We start from the raw sequence: 17,222 nt of genomic DNA on the forward strand, positions 1-17,222 counted from the left end.
TTGGAGGGCTGGGGAGGCGCTGCCTGCTGAGGAGCACGCCTGTGCCGGTGTCCCCCCAGCCCCGGGACACCCCTCAGTCCCGCTGGAGGCACGGGGCGAGCAGGGGGTGCGGGGACCGGGGAGGGGAGGAGCAGCTCCGTGGCTCCTTTATTGATCGCTTGGTAGCCAAAGGTCAGCGGCGAGCGTGGAAGGGTGGGGAGGAGGGAGGGGGGTGTGAGGGACACTCTGCCAGCCCTGGGCTGGTCCACGGAGGGGGAAATGCCAGCCTTACTCGTGCCTCAGTTTCCCCACCAGCAGATGGGCTGGCAGGACGGGGCAGTGGCCACCGGGCTGGGTGGGTGGGGAAGGAGGCGTGGGGGGCTGGAGGGACGGGTCTGTGCCCGCAGGAGGGGGTGGAGGTGGGCTCGGAGAGGCTCGGAGGAGGTTTGTGTGTCTGTGTGCGGCCAGCGGGGCTGTGCCTGCGGGGCGGGCAGGGAGAGGGATCAGTTTTCCTTGGCAGGAGCTCGGAGGCTGCTTTTGAGCTGCGAATTTTGAGAGTGGTGACAGTGGCAGCGCTGGGAGGTGGCGCTGGAGCCTCAGCTCAGATAAGATCATTTTTCCACGGCCCTTCAGGACCCTGGAGGGGCTTGCAGCGCCCTGGGGACACCGGTGCCCATCTCTGCCAGCGCTGTGAATCTCGTGCCCATCTCCAGGGCTCATCCTGCCGGGTCACGCCCGGTGGAGCCCCGGGGCAGCTCGGCGGGTCCGGCCCGGGGACAGCAGCGCCGGCACCGGGCTCGCAGAGCTGCTGCCCTCGCCCCGGCCGTGCCGGGGGGAAGATTTACAGGCTGTCAGAGCCGGGGCCAGAGGTCAGCAGGGGTCACAAAGTCCATTTCACTGAGGTCACTGTCCACTTCTTTCAATCTAATGAAGCCATTATTGGTGAAAGCGGCCGCTTTGCCGGCTCTCCCCTTGAAGCCGAGCAGGGCACAGCCACCGGCTCTGAAAGAACAGGAAGGAGTCCCCGTCCCTTCCCTTCCGCGCTCGCCGCTCAACAGGAGCCGAAAACAAACACAGCGCACACAGAAATGTGCCACGGGCCCGGCGTGCTGCGGGGAAGGTGGCACGGGCAGGGTGGCAGTGCCCTGAGCGGGGACGGGGCTGGGAAGGCACCGAGGCCGGGCAGAACCCGGCGGGTGCTCAGGGAGTCGCTGCTGCCTCCAAATAGTTACAGGAAAATGCTCTGGGGCCGCTGCTGTCAGCCCTGTCCGTGACAGGCCTGCAGGGGGAGGCTGGGGGGTGTTTTCTGGTGGATTCGTGGTGGAGAAGGCAGGAAAGGGCTCGTTCCTCTGCAGATCCTTCACACCGTGCAGCCTGCGCCCTCCCCACATCCCGGCGGGACCGGGAGAGCCGGGCAGGAGCGGGATGGGAGAGGGATGAGTGGGGATGGGGGGTTGTTTCCTCCCCTCCTGCCCCAGTTATCCCACAGCCGAGAGGAAAACGAGGAGGGATGTGCAGCCCCTGCAGCCAGGAGAGGGGGCCAGACGCGCTCCTGCTGCCGGGATTTTCCCGGGATAGTCCCGGGATGGCCCCGGGCCGCTGTGAGTGCCAGCAGAGAGAGGGATGGACCAGGGACAGGCACGGCGGTTTCTTTCTTGCCAGGACTGCCACCAGCCCCGTCCCCTCCACCAGCCCCGTCCCGGACTGGGAATTCTGCGGCTGCCAGAGCCTGGCCAGGGATGGCAGCGGGGATCCCACAGGAAGCAGCGGCCAGGCCCTGCCCTGGGCTCTGGGGATCGGCTGAGCGTCCTCCCGGCCCGGCTTGTGCCCGCTGAGAGCGGGGTGAAGGTGAGGGGACACGCTGTGACACCGCGCGGGGGGCACTGGTGGCACCTCCCACCCTGTCTGTGTGGGGCACGGATCCACCCGGGCCGAGTCCCGGCGGGCTGGGGCGCTCCCGGCACTCACTCGGGTGCCTGCGCAGTGAAAAACCCTCCTCTTCCTCATCTTCCTCCCCCTTTGCCATCCTCCTGTGGGGTCCAGGGGGCTGCTCGGCTCTGTGGGGAAGGGGCAACGAGGAGCGGGAGGAGGGAGAGGAAGGGCAGCGGGAGGGAGAAGAGGAGCGGGAGGAGGGAGAGGAAGGCAGCGGGAGGAAGGCAGCGCCAGGACCCTGGACAGGGCCGTGTTTCAGCACCGCGGCCAGCGGCAGCGGCCCCGCGGGCGGCGGAGCCCTCGCGCGGGGATTCCCCACGCGGGATTTCACCGCCAGCACCGGCCCGGCCCGGGGGTCCCCCCGCGGTCCCCCCGCCGCGCCCGGTGAGCGCTCGGTGCCCGCCGGTGCCCCGCTCACACCGCCCCGGCACGGGGGGCAGCGCGGCCCCGGGGGCGGCCATCCCGCGGCTCGCACCGTGCCCCGCTCCCGGGGCGCGCCGTGGGGCTGGGGGCACCGGCGGGGAGCCCCCGGGGTCCCGGGAAGCCGCGCTGCCGGTTCCCCCGTCCCACCGGGCCGCAGGTGGCTCCACCCGCGGGGGGAAAGGACGCGGGGGCTGCCCCGGGGTGCGGGGGTCCCGCGTGCGCCCCCCCCCCCGGCCGGGTGTCACCTCCTGCCTTGACAGGTGGCCTCGCCCCGAAGTGCCCTGAGCGTGGGGGGGTCACCCCGCAGAGCCCCCCCGCTGCAAATCCCTCCCGGAATGTGTCGCTATTAGCGGGGGGGTTAATTAGGATCACGTGGGGCGGGGTGGCGGAGCAGGGCCCGGCGCCCCCCGGCCCCGCGGGTGGGTCCTGGGGGGGGCGGGGGCTGCTATTGTCTGCGAGAATTTGGGAGCCTTTGAAAAAACCCTCCCGCTCCCTCCCACCCCTATTGTTGGAGTGAAGATGGAGTCAAACCTCTCCCGGCTCCCTCCCGGCGGGGTCTAAGCTGGGTTTTTTGTTGGTTTTTTTTTTTTTTTTTGGCTGGCCTGATACCCTCAAAGCTGGCCGAGGAGGAGGAGGGAGGAGGCGGTAACAGCCACAACTCGGAATTTGCAAGCGAGTGTCGGGATGGGGTCTGTTTCCAACCAGCAGTTTGCAGGTTAAGTTATATTATTGTCGCAGCCCGCCTCGGCTCCGCGATTATTAATAACGAGGGCAGAGCCCGGCCGGGGGGCGCAGGGACCCCCCGACCCCGGCCCACCCAGCCCCGCTGGCCCCGGCAGCGCGGCCGGGCCCGGCGGGCGCCCCTGCCCCGGCAGCGCCGGGGGCTCGGGGGGGGTTTCTCGGGGTTTTTATCCCCCCTCCAGCCCCAGGATGACCCCAGAAGTTTGGGGCCGGGGGTGTTTGGAGCGGGGGTGGGACGGTGCGAGGGGGGGATGCTGACGGTGAGGGAGAGTTTCTCCATCGTGGCTTGCTGGGGGCAGGGGGGGTTCGGGTTGGTATTTTGGGGGAGTTTTTCTCCCTTTTTAAAAGTTTCGTTTTAATATTTTGATTTTAGAAAAATTACTTGGCTATTTTTTTATTTACTCGTTTGTTTTGGGGTTTTTTTTGTGTGTGTGCGTCTGGGATTTTTTAAATTTTTTTTTTTCGTTTTTAACGTTTTTGAGGGAGAAACGGATTTAGGGCTCCCCTTCCCCGCACCGCCTGGGTCGTGCTGGCAGGAGCTGCCTTCGTTCCCTGGGGTGTTCCCCGTGCACACGTGGAGGCAGAGCTCACTTCTCTGATTTTTTTTTTTTGCACCTTTGGGGGTTTTTTTGGCGTTTTCAGCCTGGCACCCCGAGCCGGGTCGGAGGTTCCTGTGCTGGCGGGGGGCGCTGGGCCGGGGGCTCCCGCGGCTCAGCGGCTCCGTGCCTCTCTCGCCAGGTGCGAAGCCGGGCGAGGAGCCGGCCGGAGACTCGCCCAAGGCCGAGAACGAGTCGCAGCCCCTGCACGGCTCCGGCATCTGTAAGTGGTTCAACGTCCGCATGGGCTTCGGCTTCCTCTCCATGACCGCCAAGGGCGGCGCCACGCTGGACGCCCCCGTCGATGTCTTCGTGCACCAGGTACGGCCCGGGGGCCGGGGAGGGCAGGGCAGCCCCTCGGGGCACGGAGGAGCCGTGGGGACCCCCCTGCGCCCCAGCCCGCCGGGGCTCCTCTGCGGGGACCCCGATTTCATTTTGCCGTCGTCGCCGGCCGGGTGGCCCCTCGGGGCCGGGGAGCAGGTGGCCGCGGGACGCGCCGCAGCGGGGACACGGAGGGACCCGGGGAACCGGCCGTGCTACCCCGGTAGCCCCGAGCCCGGCAGCCCCGAGCCCGGCCGGGATGCGGCACCGGGAGCTCAGCCCGGCACCGGGAAGCTCAGCCCGAGCCCTTTGTCCCTTCGCGGGGGGCACAAAGGCGTCGCGTTTGTGTCCCTGCGGGTCGCTGTGACAGTGACAGCGCCGTGCCCGGGTCTGACCACGCGTGCCGGGGACCCTGCAGCCGGGGAAGCCGTGCATGAGGGGCTGAAGTTCCTGGAACGCCCCGGATCTCGGGGGAGGATCCGCCGGAGATGCCCCGGGGGCTGGGGAAGGGGTTTGGGGACGGTGCCCAGCGCGGCTCGTGTGGTGCCCCCCACCTCGGGACAGCGGCTGGGGGGCAGAGCGAGCACGAGCGAAGGGGGCACGGGTGTTTTGGGGGCAAACACGGGGGGTTTGTGCCCCTGATCGAGAGCAGCGCCGCGGTGCTGGCTCCGGGCAGCCCCCGGAGCAGCCGCCCGCAGTGGCTGCTGCTCCTCACGGGTCCAAAGCCCCCCGGACCGGGTCCATCCTGGGGGCTGGGGGCGCAGGGCTGAGCTCTGGGCGCTGAGGAACTCCTGGAACAGGGGCTCCCCAGGGTCGCTCACTCCCTGCCCTGGAGCTCCAGGCAGGACTGGCGATGAAATGATGGCCAGGGGAGATGCTAGTCCCTTCTCCCTTGGCTGTGGCACGGGCAAAGCGCCTTGGTAGGAGCTGCTCTCCCAGGCACAGCTGGTTTTGGAGTCAAGGGCTCCAAATCCGCCGGGGGAAAACAGATCCTGGTGTTCTCCGGAGAGCAAATGGGCCTTTGCATGTCAATGCGGCACAGCGGGACCCAGCGCTCCCGGGGAGAGCCCCCCTCCCCGCTCCTGCGGCTTTATTGCCCCCAGACAGTCTGGTTTCCTGATTGCTCCTGCCCGCATTCCTGCAGGGGAAGGGAATTAGCTGGGGTGTCTCTGTCGGGAGCATCCCACTGCCTGCAGCCTCCCGGTGCCCCCCGGTTCCTCGGGTCGGGGGAGCCGTGCGATCCCAGAGGTTGCAGCGTTTGGGAAGCACGGGGAACTCGGGAAAAGCGGCTTATTTTGGGGTAGCAGAGGGGCCGGGGGCGTGGGGGGTTCCCCTGCTGCAGCAAAGGGCTTTGCCCCAGCAGCAGCTTTGGGCTGATGGAGAATTCTTCAATGCGGGTCGGGTTTCTCCTGCTCCGTGGCACAAAGAGGCTCTGCTCTCCTGCAGAAACAGCCGGAGCTGCTCCCGGGGTCTCTCCCAGCGCAGAGCATCTCCCGGCAGAGGGAACAGCTCACGCTCCCACCGCGGCCTCGCTGCTTTTGGGGGTGGCGTGCAGGGAGCCGGGTCCTTGTGCCGGTGCTGTCCCCACCCCGACACCCCGGCCCTTCCCCAGAGCCCGAGTCGGCTCCGCTCCCGGGGAGGGAGGCAGGGCTGCCAGGGCAAAAGCAGCCAAAAGCCACCAAAAGTCAGCAAAAGCCACCAAAAGCCACGGGGCCAAGGCTCAGGGCTCGCTGTGCCCTGCCCAGCACCCAGCACCCCAAAGCAGCTTTGGGGCTTAACACTCCAGAGCCCCTCAAAACCCCGCTCCTTCCCCTCCTCATTTACATATGTGAATGATGACCCACAGGAAGTAATTGTGGGAGAAAGAAGGGAATTGGCCTCTTTAGATCTATTAAATCACTTTATTACAGGAACCAGGTCTGAATGGCCCCTCTCTGCAGGGAGCGCGTCTCCATCTCCCTCTGCCTTTATCTGACCACAAAGAGATTAAAATCTCGGCAGGACAGGAGACTAACAGGGCTCCTTGGGGCTGCCTTTCCCTCGCATTGTGAGCTCAAAATGAGGCATTTGGGTTCAAATGCCTCCCCTGGACACTGGAGATGGATTCATTTGGGGGCTGTGAGGAGACAGGAGGGATGAAGCAGAGGGGAGCAGAGCGGATCGTCCCGGGGAGGCCGAGGGCTGAGCAGCAGCCCTGAGGAGCTGGGGGCCTTGAGGTGGCAGAAATTGGGCTGGTGGTGATGGTGAAGACCCCAGAGGTGCTCGGGATGCAGCTCCCGGGCTCTGAGCATCACTCACAGGAGTGTGGAGCTGCCTGGGAAGGAAACATGGAAAGAGGGAAAGGAGAAAATCGAGGCTCGGTGCCGCTGGTTGGAGCTGAGGAGCAGAGCTGGGCTGGGTTTTGGGCTGGGCTCTGGCTGGGGCAGAGGGGAAGAGCATGTCCACTGCCTGGAAATCATTGCTCTCCACAGCCTGGCTCTGCATTTCCAGGCGTTTCTCCCAGCCAGAAGATCTAAATCCTTGACAAATGCAGTTCGTTGGGTGGTTTTGTTCCTTCTCGTGGTTTTAGCAAGAAATTGTGCACCGTGCCCGCAGGGTTTGGTCACTGGCACCTCAGTCCTGTGTCCTTGTGGGGACACAAAGCTGTGCCCGGGGTTTGGCCTGCTGGGGCTGGGATGTGGCACTCCCCGGGCAGCATGGGACCCGCTGGGGACATCGGGAGGGGCTCCTGTCCCCCGTGATGCCGGGCAGGGATGGGATGGGGTGGATGGGATAACGGGGGTGGAAGTTTGGACCCGTTTGGACACGGGTTTGGCTGAGCCCACCTGGGCTGTCACCCACCTGTGCCAGGATAATATAAATTATCATCCACGTGAGCGTGACGTGAGGCCTTAAAAAAAATAAAAATCGTGTTTGGAGGGAGCTCCACGGGTGAGCGTGCAGAAGGGCACGAGGGACAGTTCCTCTGTCAGGGAGCAGGACCCAGCCTTGCCTGGGCTGGGCAGGATCCCAGCGGGGCTGGGGGCATCGAGGGGAGGGGGAATCCGTCATGCTCCATCTCCAGGGACACGGGAACATCTCGCTTTTCCTGTGTTCGCTCCGCAGAGTCACTCCCAGCCCGGGGGCACCCGAGGTGCACATCCCCGGGGGAGAAGGAGATCGTGGAATCACAGATTGGTTTGGGCTGGAAAGGACCTTTAAAGGTCATTTAGTCCAACCCCCCTGCAAGGAGCGGGGAACTCCCGCAGAGATCCCCTGGGGGAGAAATGCTCCTTGGAATCTCTGCTTTTTTTGTGTGTGTGGGGAGAGGGGTAGTAGCAATTTCTTTGGTTTTGTTTATTCTGTAGGGTTGTTTTTTTTAAAATAACCGCCGGAATTAAATTGTATTGCTCCACTTGCGCGCCGCGTCCCGATGGGAAATTCTGAAAGAGAGCGGCTTTATTCCACCCCTGAAACTCCCTCAAGACGCTCACACACACACAAAAAAAGCCTCCTGTCTCTGTCTAAAGATTAACTGATGGCCGCAGGCACATCCCTTCCCCCAGCTCCCCCTCCCTGCCCCAGGGAGAGAAAACCCCTGCAATGGTCTCCGGGATAACACGGCCCAAATGAATGGGATTGCTCCGGGATGGAGCCCTGTCCTGCCGCCCCCACCTCCAGCTCTGCCCTTCCCTTTTCCCCGTCCCCTCACTCCCAGGAATTAGCGGGATGGAGCTGAAATCATCGCCGGGAGAGGCGCGGCCGCTCCGGGCCGTGCTCCTGCTTTCAGACGGGAGCACAAAATTAATACGCAGCCGCTGATCCCAATTAGCTGCCCCTGGGAAGTGCGGGAGGGTTTTGGTGAGGGGAAAAAAAAATACAACCAAAGGAGCTAAAAGGATTTAGGACAGGAAACTGATGGATTAAACTCTGTGGTAGATGCCTTTTGGGTTGTGGTTTTTGTGGGGTTTTTTTTGGTTTGGTTTTTTTTTTTTCCCCTCGGAATTGGTATCTAGAGTTTAATTTTTCTGGGTTGTGGTGGAAAATTGGGAGCAAACATCGTTACTTTGGCAGGGAAATGTCTTTATTTTGATTTTAGTTGAGGTCGGTAGGGGTCCTTAGGGACATTGCAGATGACGGTGAGGGAGGCAGGGGAAAGCCTCGGGGGTGTTTTGTTAAATCCTCTGCGCTCCCCCCGGGGGCTCCAAAGGCATCGCCCTCCTTATCTCAGCACCAGCCCGGGCTGGGGCCGGACCCCCTTTGCCCAGCACATCCCCCGGGGGTGTGGGGGGACCGGGGGGGGTTCCAAGCCTTCCCTCCTGAGCCAAAACCCAGCAGCAGCACCGTCCCTGGAGCTTCTGGCAGCGGGGAGAGATCTGCTCCGAGATCTGGGGACAGGGACGGGCCCGGGCTGCGAGGGCAAAGGGACAATTCCCTGCCGGGCTGGGCACCCGGTCGCTGCTCCGTGCTGGCAGAGCTCAGCCCTGCCCAGTCTGCCCCGGGGGTGTTTGCCAGCGGGCAGTGCCCAGCTGAGGGGAGCTGCTGTGCCAGGGCTGGGGGGGCAGCACCCGGTGGCCGTGGGGGGACCCGTGGTGGAGAATTGGGCAAAGGGCAATTGTCACCCCCTGGGCTGAGCCCCCGGGGTGGCCCTTGGGGGTCCTGGTGGGCTGAGGGGGGCCCTGGGGGCTGCCCTGCACCCCCACAGGGTGGCTGGTGCCTTGGAGGAGGTGACAGAGGGACAGGGACACTGTGGCTCTGGGGACACCATCCTCTGCAGGGTCGGGGGGGCTGCACGGTGCCAGCTGAGCCAGAGGTCACCGCGGGCAGGGCACCCCAGTGATGGGGGCATGGCCCCCCCGGCGGCTCAGCAACCCCTGGGCTGCCTTTCCTGACCCTCCTCTGCAGAGTGGGGGAAACTGAGGCACGGGCAGTGCCTGCAGCGGGGCTGGGCTGCCCCAAACGCTCAGATGTAGCCCTGGCACAGCTGGGCACTCCCAGCAGTGCTCCTGCAGCCGGGTTTAGCCCAGCATCCCGGGTTTTCCGCGGGATCTCAGTTTAAAGGGCTCTGCAGGGCCGAGGTGCAGCGGCTGCTCCGCCCCAGGCCCCGCTGGACACAAAGATGGTTTGATTGAGTGGCCGGGGCTGCCTGGGAATAAACGTCCCCTTGTGTCGCGCTGGGGAGGCCGCGGGGACAATGGTGACCCCGGGAGCCCCTCCGGAGCCCGGCGGGGCGGGGAGAGCCGGGGCCGGCAGCTCGGGGGGCAGCGCTGGGGTTCGGGGCGCCGCGCGGTGTCACCGCTGCGGGACGTGCGGCACCCGCGATGAGGGATTTGGGTGGGAGGAAGAGGAGGGATGAAGGCACCCATGTGCGGGGGGGTGGGCAGCGCTCGGCTGCGCTTTGTCCGCCCTAAATAACCGGGGGTGGGATGCGGGGAAGGGAAGGGAAGGGAAGGGAAGGGAAGGGAAGGGTGGGGAAAAGTGGGGAAAAGTGGGGAAAAGTGGGGAAAAGTGGGGAAAAGTGGGGAAAAGTGGGGAAAAGTGGGGAAAAGTGCCCGGAGTGAAGCCGCTGGTGAAGCTGTGCCAGCTCTGCCCCTTGTCCCCTGTCCCCCCGCTTAACCCAGGGCCCGATGGACACAAGGAAATCCCGGCCGGGCCACGCTTCCTTCGGGACGGCAGCGCTTTGTCACCCCGAGCCCGGGGCCACCGCGCACCCCCCGGGCCAGAGCCACCCCCGGCACCGCGGGCAGCGGGCACGGCGCGGTGGGAGCCGGGGCTGGAGGGGGTCACAGGGCCCGCGGCCACGCCGGCCACCCTTCCTCCCCCCGCCGGGGCCTGGAACTCCTGGAATTTGGGCAGCGGGAGCGCGGCCGCCGCCGGCCCTTTGTTCTCGCTGGCCGGTGGCTCCCGGCCCTCCCCTGCGCTCCCCCATCCCCAGCATCCCCGGCTCGCTCCAATCCCCCCCTTCCTCTCTTTATTTTTTGGGGGGGGGGGGTGGGTGTGTGGAGGCCTGGGAAGGCTCCGGCTTTGTGTGTGGTGTGGGACAGGGGCTCTGGGCCCCTTCCTTTCAGATGCAGGAGGTATGCAGCTAATTCAATGGGCTGCAGTTTGATTACCTATCTGATAACAGAGGAATGCCAGCAATGTGTGTGTTTTGGGAAGGGGGCAGGGGGGATGCGCAGGGACCACCAGCCACTCTGCAGCACACATCAAAAGGCCGCGCTGGGGGGAGAGCTGGGACGCCCCAGCCCCTGTCCCCCCCTGCCCTGGGGAGGGGGCGTTTCCTTTGGCCTTTTGGCGGAGGGGGCTGGGGGTGCTTGTCATCCTCACCCGCTCCTGGAAAATAAATCGCTTCCCCCGTCGTGTCGTGGCAGCTTCTGCCTCATCCCTCCTCTTCCTCCGAGTGGGGCCGAGGGCGCGCGGGGCTGGGCTCTGGCAGAGGGGCGGTGGTGCCCGAGGTGGGGCTGGGCTGGGGGGCCCAGCCCGGGCGCTGGGGACCCCCTGGCACGGCTCAGCTCCAGCCCTGAGCGCCTGGGAGTTTTCATCCCCGCAGTGTAAACACAGCTGGGCCAGCTGGGGCTGTAAACGCCCTGAGAGGAGCCACGGGAGGTGCCTGGCCTCGGCCCCGCTCCCAGGGCTGCCTCCCGTGCCAGGGAGTGATGCTCAGCCCCTCCTCACCCCAAACCCTCGGGCTGCTGCGGGAATGGGGTACATTCCCCCTTTGGGGCAGCTCCCATTGCCCAAATCACCTCAGGCTGGGGACAGGCCAGGCTGGTGGCTGAGCTGAGGTGCTGAGACACCTCTGGGGTGTGCTGAGACACCTCTGGGGTGTGCTGAGACACCTCTGGGGTGTGCTGAGACACCTCTGGGGTGTGCTGAGACACATCTGGGGTGTGCTGAGACACTCTGGGACGTGCTGAGGCTCCTCTGGGGTGTGCTGAGACATCTTTGGGGTGTGCTGAGGCACCTCTGGGGTGTGCTGAGGCTCCTTTGGGGTGTGCTGAGACACATCTGGGGTGTGCTGAGACACTCTGGGACGTGCTGAGGCTCCTTTGGGGCGTGCTGAGGCTCCTCTGGGGTGTGCTGAGACATCTTTGGGGTGTGCTGAGACACTCTGGGACGTGCTGAGGCTCCTCTGGGGTGTGCTGGTGCCTTGGGCACAGAGCTCCTGCCTGGGGCATGCTCAGCATAGGCAGCTGGGTGGGTGCTGGGGAGCAGTGTTTGGTCACGGGGGGGTTTGCCAGGGGCTGGTGGTGCTGGCACTGCCCTGGGTGGGCACAGGTGGCCGTGACACTCTGTCATGTCCTTGTTGTCATTTGGGAGCTCGGGGTCTGGCTGTCCCTTGAGGCAGCAGGAGCAAAGGAGGGTCCCTGGATCCCAGCCCAGCAGCCCAGGGGATCTGGGGGTGACTTGGGGTCTGTCCCAGACTGAGCTGGACCCCCAGGCACAGAAAGGGAGGGGAAAAGCAGCAGAAAAAGGGCTCTCAAGGGCTGCTCCTCGAGCTCCGCCCTGCTCCCACTTCTCCCGCGCCCGCGGACATCCCGCAAGACCCTGCCAAGAACAATTCACTCCTGTAACCCCACAGCTCCACTTCTCCCCTCCCTGTTTCCACGCGGGCTGTTTGCTCGTGGCTCCCGGTGAGGTTTGGAGCGGGGAGGGACGTCCCGGGGGGTGCGGGGAGAACGGGAGAACGGGAGCCCCCGGCCATGAATGGGGAAGATGCTCCATTCATAAATGCGATGCAGCGCGGTGCTGCAGCCGCGCAGGCGTTGGGAATGCCCCCGGCAGGAGCTGCTCCTCCCTCCGCCAGCAAATCCCCCCGAATTCGCTGCTCATGCTCCTTGTGGCTGCCTGGCAGAGCTGCGGGGATGCCGAGCTGGAGCTGCTGCCCCCGGGATGCTCAGGGGACAGGGGGGGAGAATTCCCCCCTGCCTCACCCAGCTCTGCTCCTTGGGGATTTGTTCTGCTGAAATAGAGCCCCTCAAAGTGGAGGGGGGTTCTCCTGCCACCTCACAACCCCCCCTCCCCAGCCTGGGTTTTTCTTGGCTCCCCTGCTTTGATTGTGTGGTGAAAACCGATGTGGTGTTCCTGGAAGGAATGGGAGAAGCTCCCAGCAGCGATAATCCCGTGCCAAATGGCTGCTTAATTAATGATTGCAGGCAGTTAAAGGGCTGGAGCTGAGCTGGGCTGGGGGGCCGGCAGTGCCAGCCTTGCTACAGAGCCTGCCACGAGCCCAGCTCCTATCGCTGTGCAAAACCTCGAGATTCTTTTGTATTAAAAAAACAGAACCAAGGGACAGTCAGAGGGGGACATTTTCAGCTCTTGTGCCACGCAGGCCTTTGTGCTGTGCCTGGAGAACACCCAGCTGCGTGCTGACCCCCTCCTCTCCCTGTGCCCCCCAGAGCAAGCTCCACATGGAGGGTTTCCGCAGCCTGAAGGAGGGCGAAGCCGTCGAGTTCACCTTCAAGAAATCATCCAAAGGCTTGGAGTCCATCCGGGTGACCGGCCCCGGGGGCGTCTTCTGCATCGGCAGCGACAGGAGGCCCAAAGGGAAGAGCCTCCAGAAGCGCAGGTCCAAAGGAGACCGGTGAGGGCTGGAGCCGAGCCCCGCGGGCACCGGGGGCTGCCGGGCACCCCGGGGATGGGCACGGGGCCGGGCGGTGACCCCTGGTCTGGGCAGGCAGCTTCCTGCGGTGCTAATGAGCGGCAGATGCGGCTGGGAGGGGAAGAGCAGGAGGGGCAGAGGTCAGGGACACCCCGGGCAGGCTCCCCGAGCCCCGCTGGGGCTGCTGGCTCCAAGAGAAGCCTTTCCTTGTGGGAAGGAAACAGCCGGACCATGGCGGGGTGGGAGTTCCGGGGAAAGTTTCTGGCCAGCCCTTCATCCCCCCTCTCCCATCCTCTCCATCCTGGCTGCCTGGGGATGCCCCGTCACAGTTTTGCCAGTGGATGCTGTCCACCCTACTCAGCTGCTCTCATAAACAGTTTTTTTAATTAACCAGAAAGGAATTGTGAAGCAAAAGGAAAGAGAAAAGGGTTGTGGCTGTCCTGCATGGATGCAGGATTTAAAATGGACACGGCAGCTCCTGTGTGAGGGTGGCACCCATGAGAGGTGCAGCCCTGCGAGAAACCACCCCTGGCATTGTCCCCACACGGTGACAGCTGGGGATGCCAGTCGTTCCTTTGCCTGTCCTGGGGCAGTGTAACCCCGGGAGTGGGGTCTGGAGACACAGGAGCAGCACGCCCATGGAGCCAGAGGGGTGGAACCCCCCACATCCCGTTTTGTCCCCTGTGTGTGGCTCCAGTGCAGAGGTTTGCTGCCATCTCCTGGGTACCAGCAGCACCACTGAGCCCCTGGAGCTCTGCAGGGACCAACCCTGGGGCCACCACCCACCCCAAAAACCGAGCCCAGCTCTGGCTGAGGAGCCGGATGGGTCCCGGGCATGGTCCCAGCATCCTCCCGCCTCATTCTGTCCGTCCTCCCCTCACACAGGTGCTACAACTGCGGCGGGCTGGACCACCACGCCAAGGAGTGCAAGCTGCCACCGCAGCCCAAGAAGTGCCACTTCTGCCAGAGCATCAGCCACATGGTCGCCAACTGCCCCGCCAAAGCACAGCAGTCGCCCAGCTCGCAGGGAAAGCCCGCCTACTTCCGAGAGGAGGAGGACATGCACAGCCCGGCCCTCCTCCCCGAGAGCCGGGAATGATGCTGGGTGGCGGGGAGAGGCGGCTTCCACCGGGGTGAGAAGGCTTTGGCAAGGCAAGGGGCAGGGCAGGGGCTGGGGAGGGCAGGTGGCAGCGCTGGCGGCGGGGACCTGGTGTCCCTGCACAGACCTTTCCCCCACGGCCAGGCTGGGAAAAGCCCTGTTGGCATCAGGGTGTCCCAAACCAGGGGAAGGCAGCACCCAACACGCTTCTTCCTGCTGAAAACCCCGACCACACTTGATTAACCTTTATTCTTTTCCTAAGTTAAGGCAGGCAGTGGTGTCTTGGGGAGGAGGAGCAGAGGGGCAACATCCCAGGGAGGAGCTGATGGCTCCGTGTTCCCCGAGCTCCGCACGGGCTCTGGCACAGCCCGGAGGAGCTGGGGATCTGCTCCTGCCCGGGTCAGGCTGAGGGAGGGCTGACAGGCTGGCTGTGCAGCACAGGGAGACGCCCGTGGGCCGGTCCCGCGGCTCCCGCTGCTCCTCGGGGCTTCTCACTTTCCGGGACGTGTGAGGATTTGTGATTTTTCCAGGCTGCTCCATTGCTGCCAGCAGCAGAGCCCGGGTTTGGGCTCGCTCTGGGAGGATGTGGATCCTCTCTCAGGGCTGGAGTAACACCAGCAGTTTGTGGGCTGCAAGCTGCAACCTGGGGGATGGAAAGCCAAAGGAAAATCACTTTTTTTCCCCCCTAATCCTCCCCAAGTGCCGGCCCCGAGAGCACGAGGTGCTTTAAGCAGCCAGCTCTTCCCCTCTCAGGCTTCTCCCAGCCTCTGGATGGTGGAGCTGGGGACACCCCTGTGCTGGGGACACCCCTTGGGGACACCCCGTGTGCTGGGGACACCCTGTGCTGGGGACACCCCTGCTGGGGACACCCCCTGTTGGGGACACCCCTGTGGGGGACACCCCTGTGCTGGGGACACCCCTTGGGGACACCCCGTGCTCCTCCTGCCCACCCCACCTGCAGAGCCCGCTGCCTCTGGGGCTGAGCCTCCCCAGGGACAGGGGACAAGGCTGGCCCGGGTGAGTGGCTGCTGTCCCCTCTCCCCAGGGCCCTTCCCAAGCCTTGCCTTTATTTATTGGCCCCGGTGGACCCCCCCTTCTCCCGGGAGCCCCCCAAGCCAAGGCCAAGTGAAAGCTGCACTAGGACGTGCGTGAATGACGTATCTTTGGGTTTGTTTGTCGTCTTTGTTTTGGGTTTGTTGTTCTTTTTTTTTTTTTTAATATAAATATTCTGGTTTTGTATTTTTGTATATTTTAATCTTTAAGGAAAAAAAAAAGGAAAAAAAAAGAAAAAAAAATAGGAGAGAAAGGACATAATTCCTGCAATTTATTCTCAGGTATTCGAGCAATCTCAGGGATAAAATGCCTCTGTAGCCCAGTGCTGGACAGAGAGGAGGGTTTTTTCTAACAGCACAAAGAAATGATGAAGTTTGTATTGGAAGTGTAGATCTACCTCACTGGATGTTTGCTAGGTGGGCTGACGTGTTGTTGAGCTTTTCAAGTGTTTTTTGGTGTGTTTGGGATTTGTTTCCTTTTTAACTGTGTTGCAGTGGTCTCTTTCCCTTCCCCATGCACTGATGGAGGATTTGGGTCTGTGGATCCGTGTGTGGGGATGGAGAAGCCAGGCAGTGCCACGGGCAGGAAACAGGGGCTAGAGCCTGTGCCAGCTCCTGAATTTCTGCCAGCCTGGTGGCTTCTGAGGCCTGTGCTCTGCCTCTCTGCCCTGCTGGCTCTCAGCTGATGGGAACACCCCAGTGCACCCCGTGCCCACGGGCTGGGGTGGCACACAGGCTGCCAGCAGGCTGGTGGGTCAGGATGGGGGTCCCAGCCCCATGCAGGGGGACAGGGGAAGAGCAGACAGTGACCAGGGAGTGTTGGGAGACAGGGTTACCCTCAGTCCCTGCCCTTCCTCACCCTCGAGCCCAGGGCTGGCTGTCCATGGCCTCCCAGGACAGGGGAGAAGTGCTCCATCATTTTCTCCTTCCTGTCTTCCCCCAAATGCTGACTCACCGTGGCTAGGAGAATCTCTGGCTGCCAGGTTCTGGGGAATGAACACTCCTCCTGCAGCCCAGGGGGTGGCTGGAGCCTTCCCAGGGAGGGTGTCCAGCTGTGGGCACGTTTTCTGCTGGTTTTTAGTAGCAGTAGGTTTAGCTGTGGGGCAGGGCTGGCTCAGACAGGAGCACCCACTCCATCCCCAGGGATGGGGGGCTCTGGGGGGTTCACTGAGGCTGCTGGAGCCCAGAGACCCCCGGCACGTGGGCGTTGAGGGGGATGGAGAGCAGCCCCCAGCAGCTCCCTGCCCTGCTCCAGTAGTTTAGGGTGAGGTGGTGGTCTCTTCTTGGGAGAGGGGGGAAGGGCTTTTATTTTTTGACTAGCAAAGGATCTGTACAAAACTGCTTCAGGAAAACAGCTTTAGTCTGACGGGGTAAATGCAATAGAGCCTTGGGGGGTGGCTCTGGGCCTCCCCCCAGCACCTCGGCTGTGCCAGGGAAACTGCTGCCCCCAGTCCCTGTACCTGCCCCCTCATTCCTGTGTCTGCCCCCAGTCCCTGTATCTGTTCCCCAATCCCTCTATCTGCCCCCTCATTCCTGTGTCTGCCCCCAATTCCTGTATCTGCCCCACCAATTCCTGTACCTACCCCCCCAATCCCTGTACCTACCCCCTCATCCCTCTATCTGCCCCCCTTGTCCCTGTACCTACCCCCTCATCCCTGTATCTGCCCCTCATTCCTGTCTCTGCCCCTCATCCCTGTATCTGTCCCCAATTTCTGTATCTGCCCCCCTCATTCCTCTCTATCCCCAAGAATTCTGTAGGACCTTCCCCCCTGCTCCCACTTTAATGGTTTGGTGATTTCTCTGTCAGGTGTCTAGTGTGTGTAAATACCTCTGCAAACCTTCCCACTTTCTCTCAGTATTCTCCTTGATTATTGTTTACAAAAAAAATAAGAGGAAAAAAGAAAAAAAGAAAAAAAAAAGGAAAAAAAATTAAAATATCCAAAGCATCTAATAGGTTATGGAGCAGGGAGATGGATCTGCTCTCCCACAAGGAGCTGCCAGGTGGGAGCTCTGTAACCATCCCTGCCCTGGGCAAAGCCAATAGGGAATCACTCAGGTTTCCCCCGGGGTGCTGGGATCTAAGAAAACAGGGATTTTTATCTGTGCTGGGAAGCCACGCTGGAGGAGATGGGGTTGATTGGCATCTCCTTGTGCTGGCCGTTGTGGCTCTTCCCTTCTGCTGACAATAATTAACTGAATTGCTGCATCACGGCCCACCCTGCCCAGGGGCACTATGCATGAGGGGACAGGGAGCATGGGGCACGCTCAGGGTCTGTGACACGGCAGTGTCTGAATGTATGAGAAATGGAACAAAGATGTCCCTCACAAGGGGGTGTCTGCCCTGGGGCGAGAGCCTTGAGTCCCAAAAATGTCCACGAGGAGACGGAAGAATGTAATCCATGTTTACTGCTAGCAACCAAAGCGTTGGTGTGGAACCCGTGAATTTTGTGGGGTGGGAGGGAGGGGATGCGGGGTGCTGTGTGTGTGGGGGGCTCAGG

The 17,222-nt window shown here is 63.1% G+C and overlaps 1 protein-coding gene across 1 annotated transcript; it reads left to right on the forward strand.

The window, feature by feature from the left end:
- The first annotated feature begins 443 nt into the window (after positions 1–443).
- On the forward strand, positions 444–13,757 carry LIN28A (lin-28 homolog A). Its single transcript, XM_039733684.1, has 6 exons — positions 444–848; positions 1,642–1,827; positions 2,952–3,049; positions 3,814–3,992; positions 12,371–12,555; positions 13,459–13,757. Exons 3-6 carry the CDS (start codon positions 3,019–3,021, stop codon positions 13,670–13,672), a joined length of 609 nt encoding a protein of 202 aa, XP_039589618.1. The 5' UTR covers positions 444–848; positions 1,642–1,827; positions 2,952–3,018; the 3' UTR covers positions 13,673–13,757.
- Positions 13,758–17,222: the final 3,465 nt, after the last annotated feature.

The sequence above is a fragment of the Passer montanus genome, unplaced genomic scaffold (genome assembly GCF_014805655.1).
Source record: "Passer montanus isolate IOZ18808 unplaced genomic scaffold, ASM1480565v1 scaffold89, whole genome shotgun sequence".
NCBI classification, from domain to species: Eukaryota; Metazoa; Chordata; class Aves; order Passeriformes; family Passeridae; genus Passer; species Passer montanus.

Excerpts from the sequence above, each read along its gene's own strand:
- LIN28A (XM_039733684.1), top strand. The coding sequence starts at position 3,019 with ATGGGGTCTGTTTCCAACCAGCAGTTTGCAG. Across the intron at positions 3,993-12,370 it reads TCGATGTCTTCGTGCACCAG|AGCAAGCTCCACATGGAGGG; the intron begins GTACGGCCCGGG and ends TGTGCCCCCCAG. Across the intron at positions 12,556-13,458 it reads CGCAGGTCCAAAGGAGACCG|GTGCTACAACTGCGGCGGGC; the intron begins GTGAGGGCTGGA and ends CCCCTCACACAG.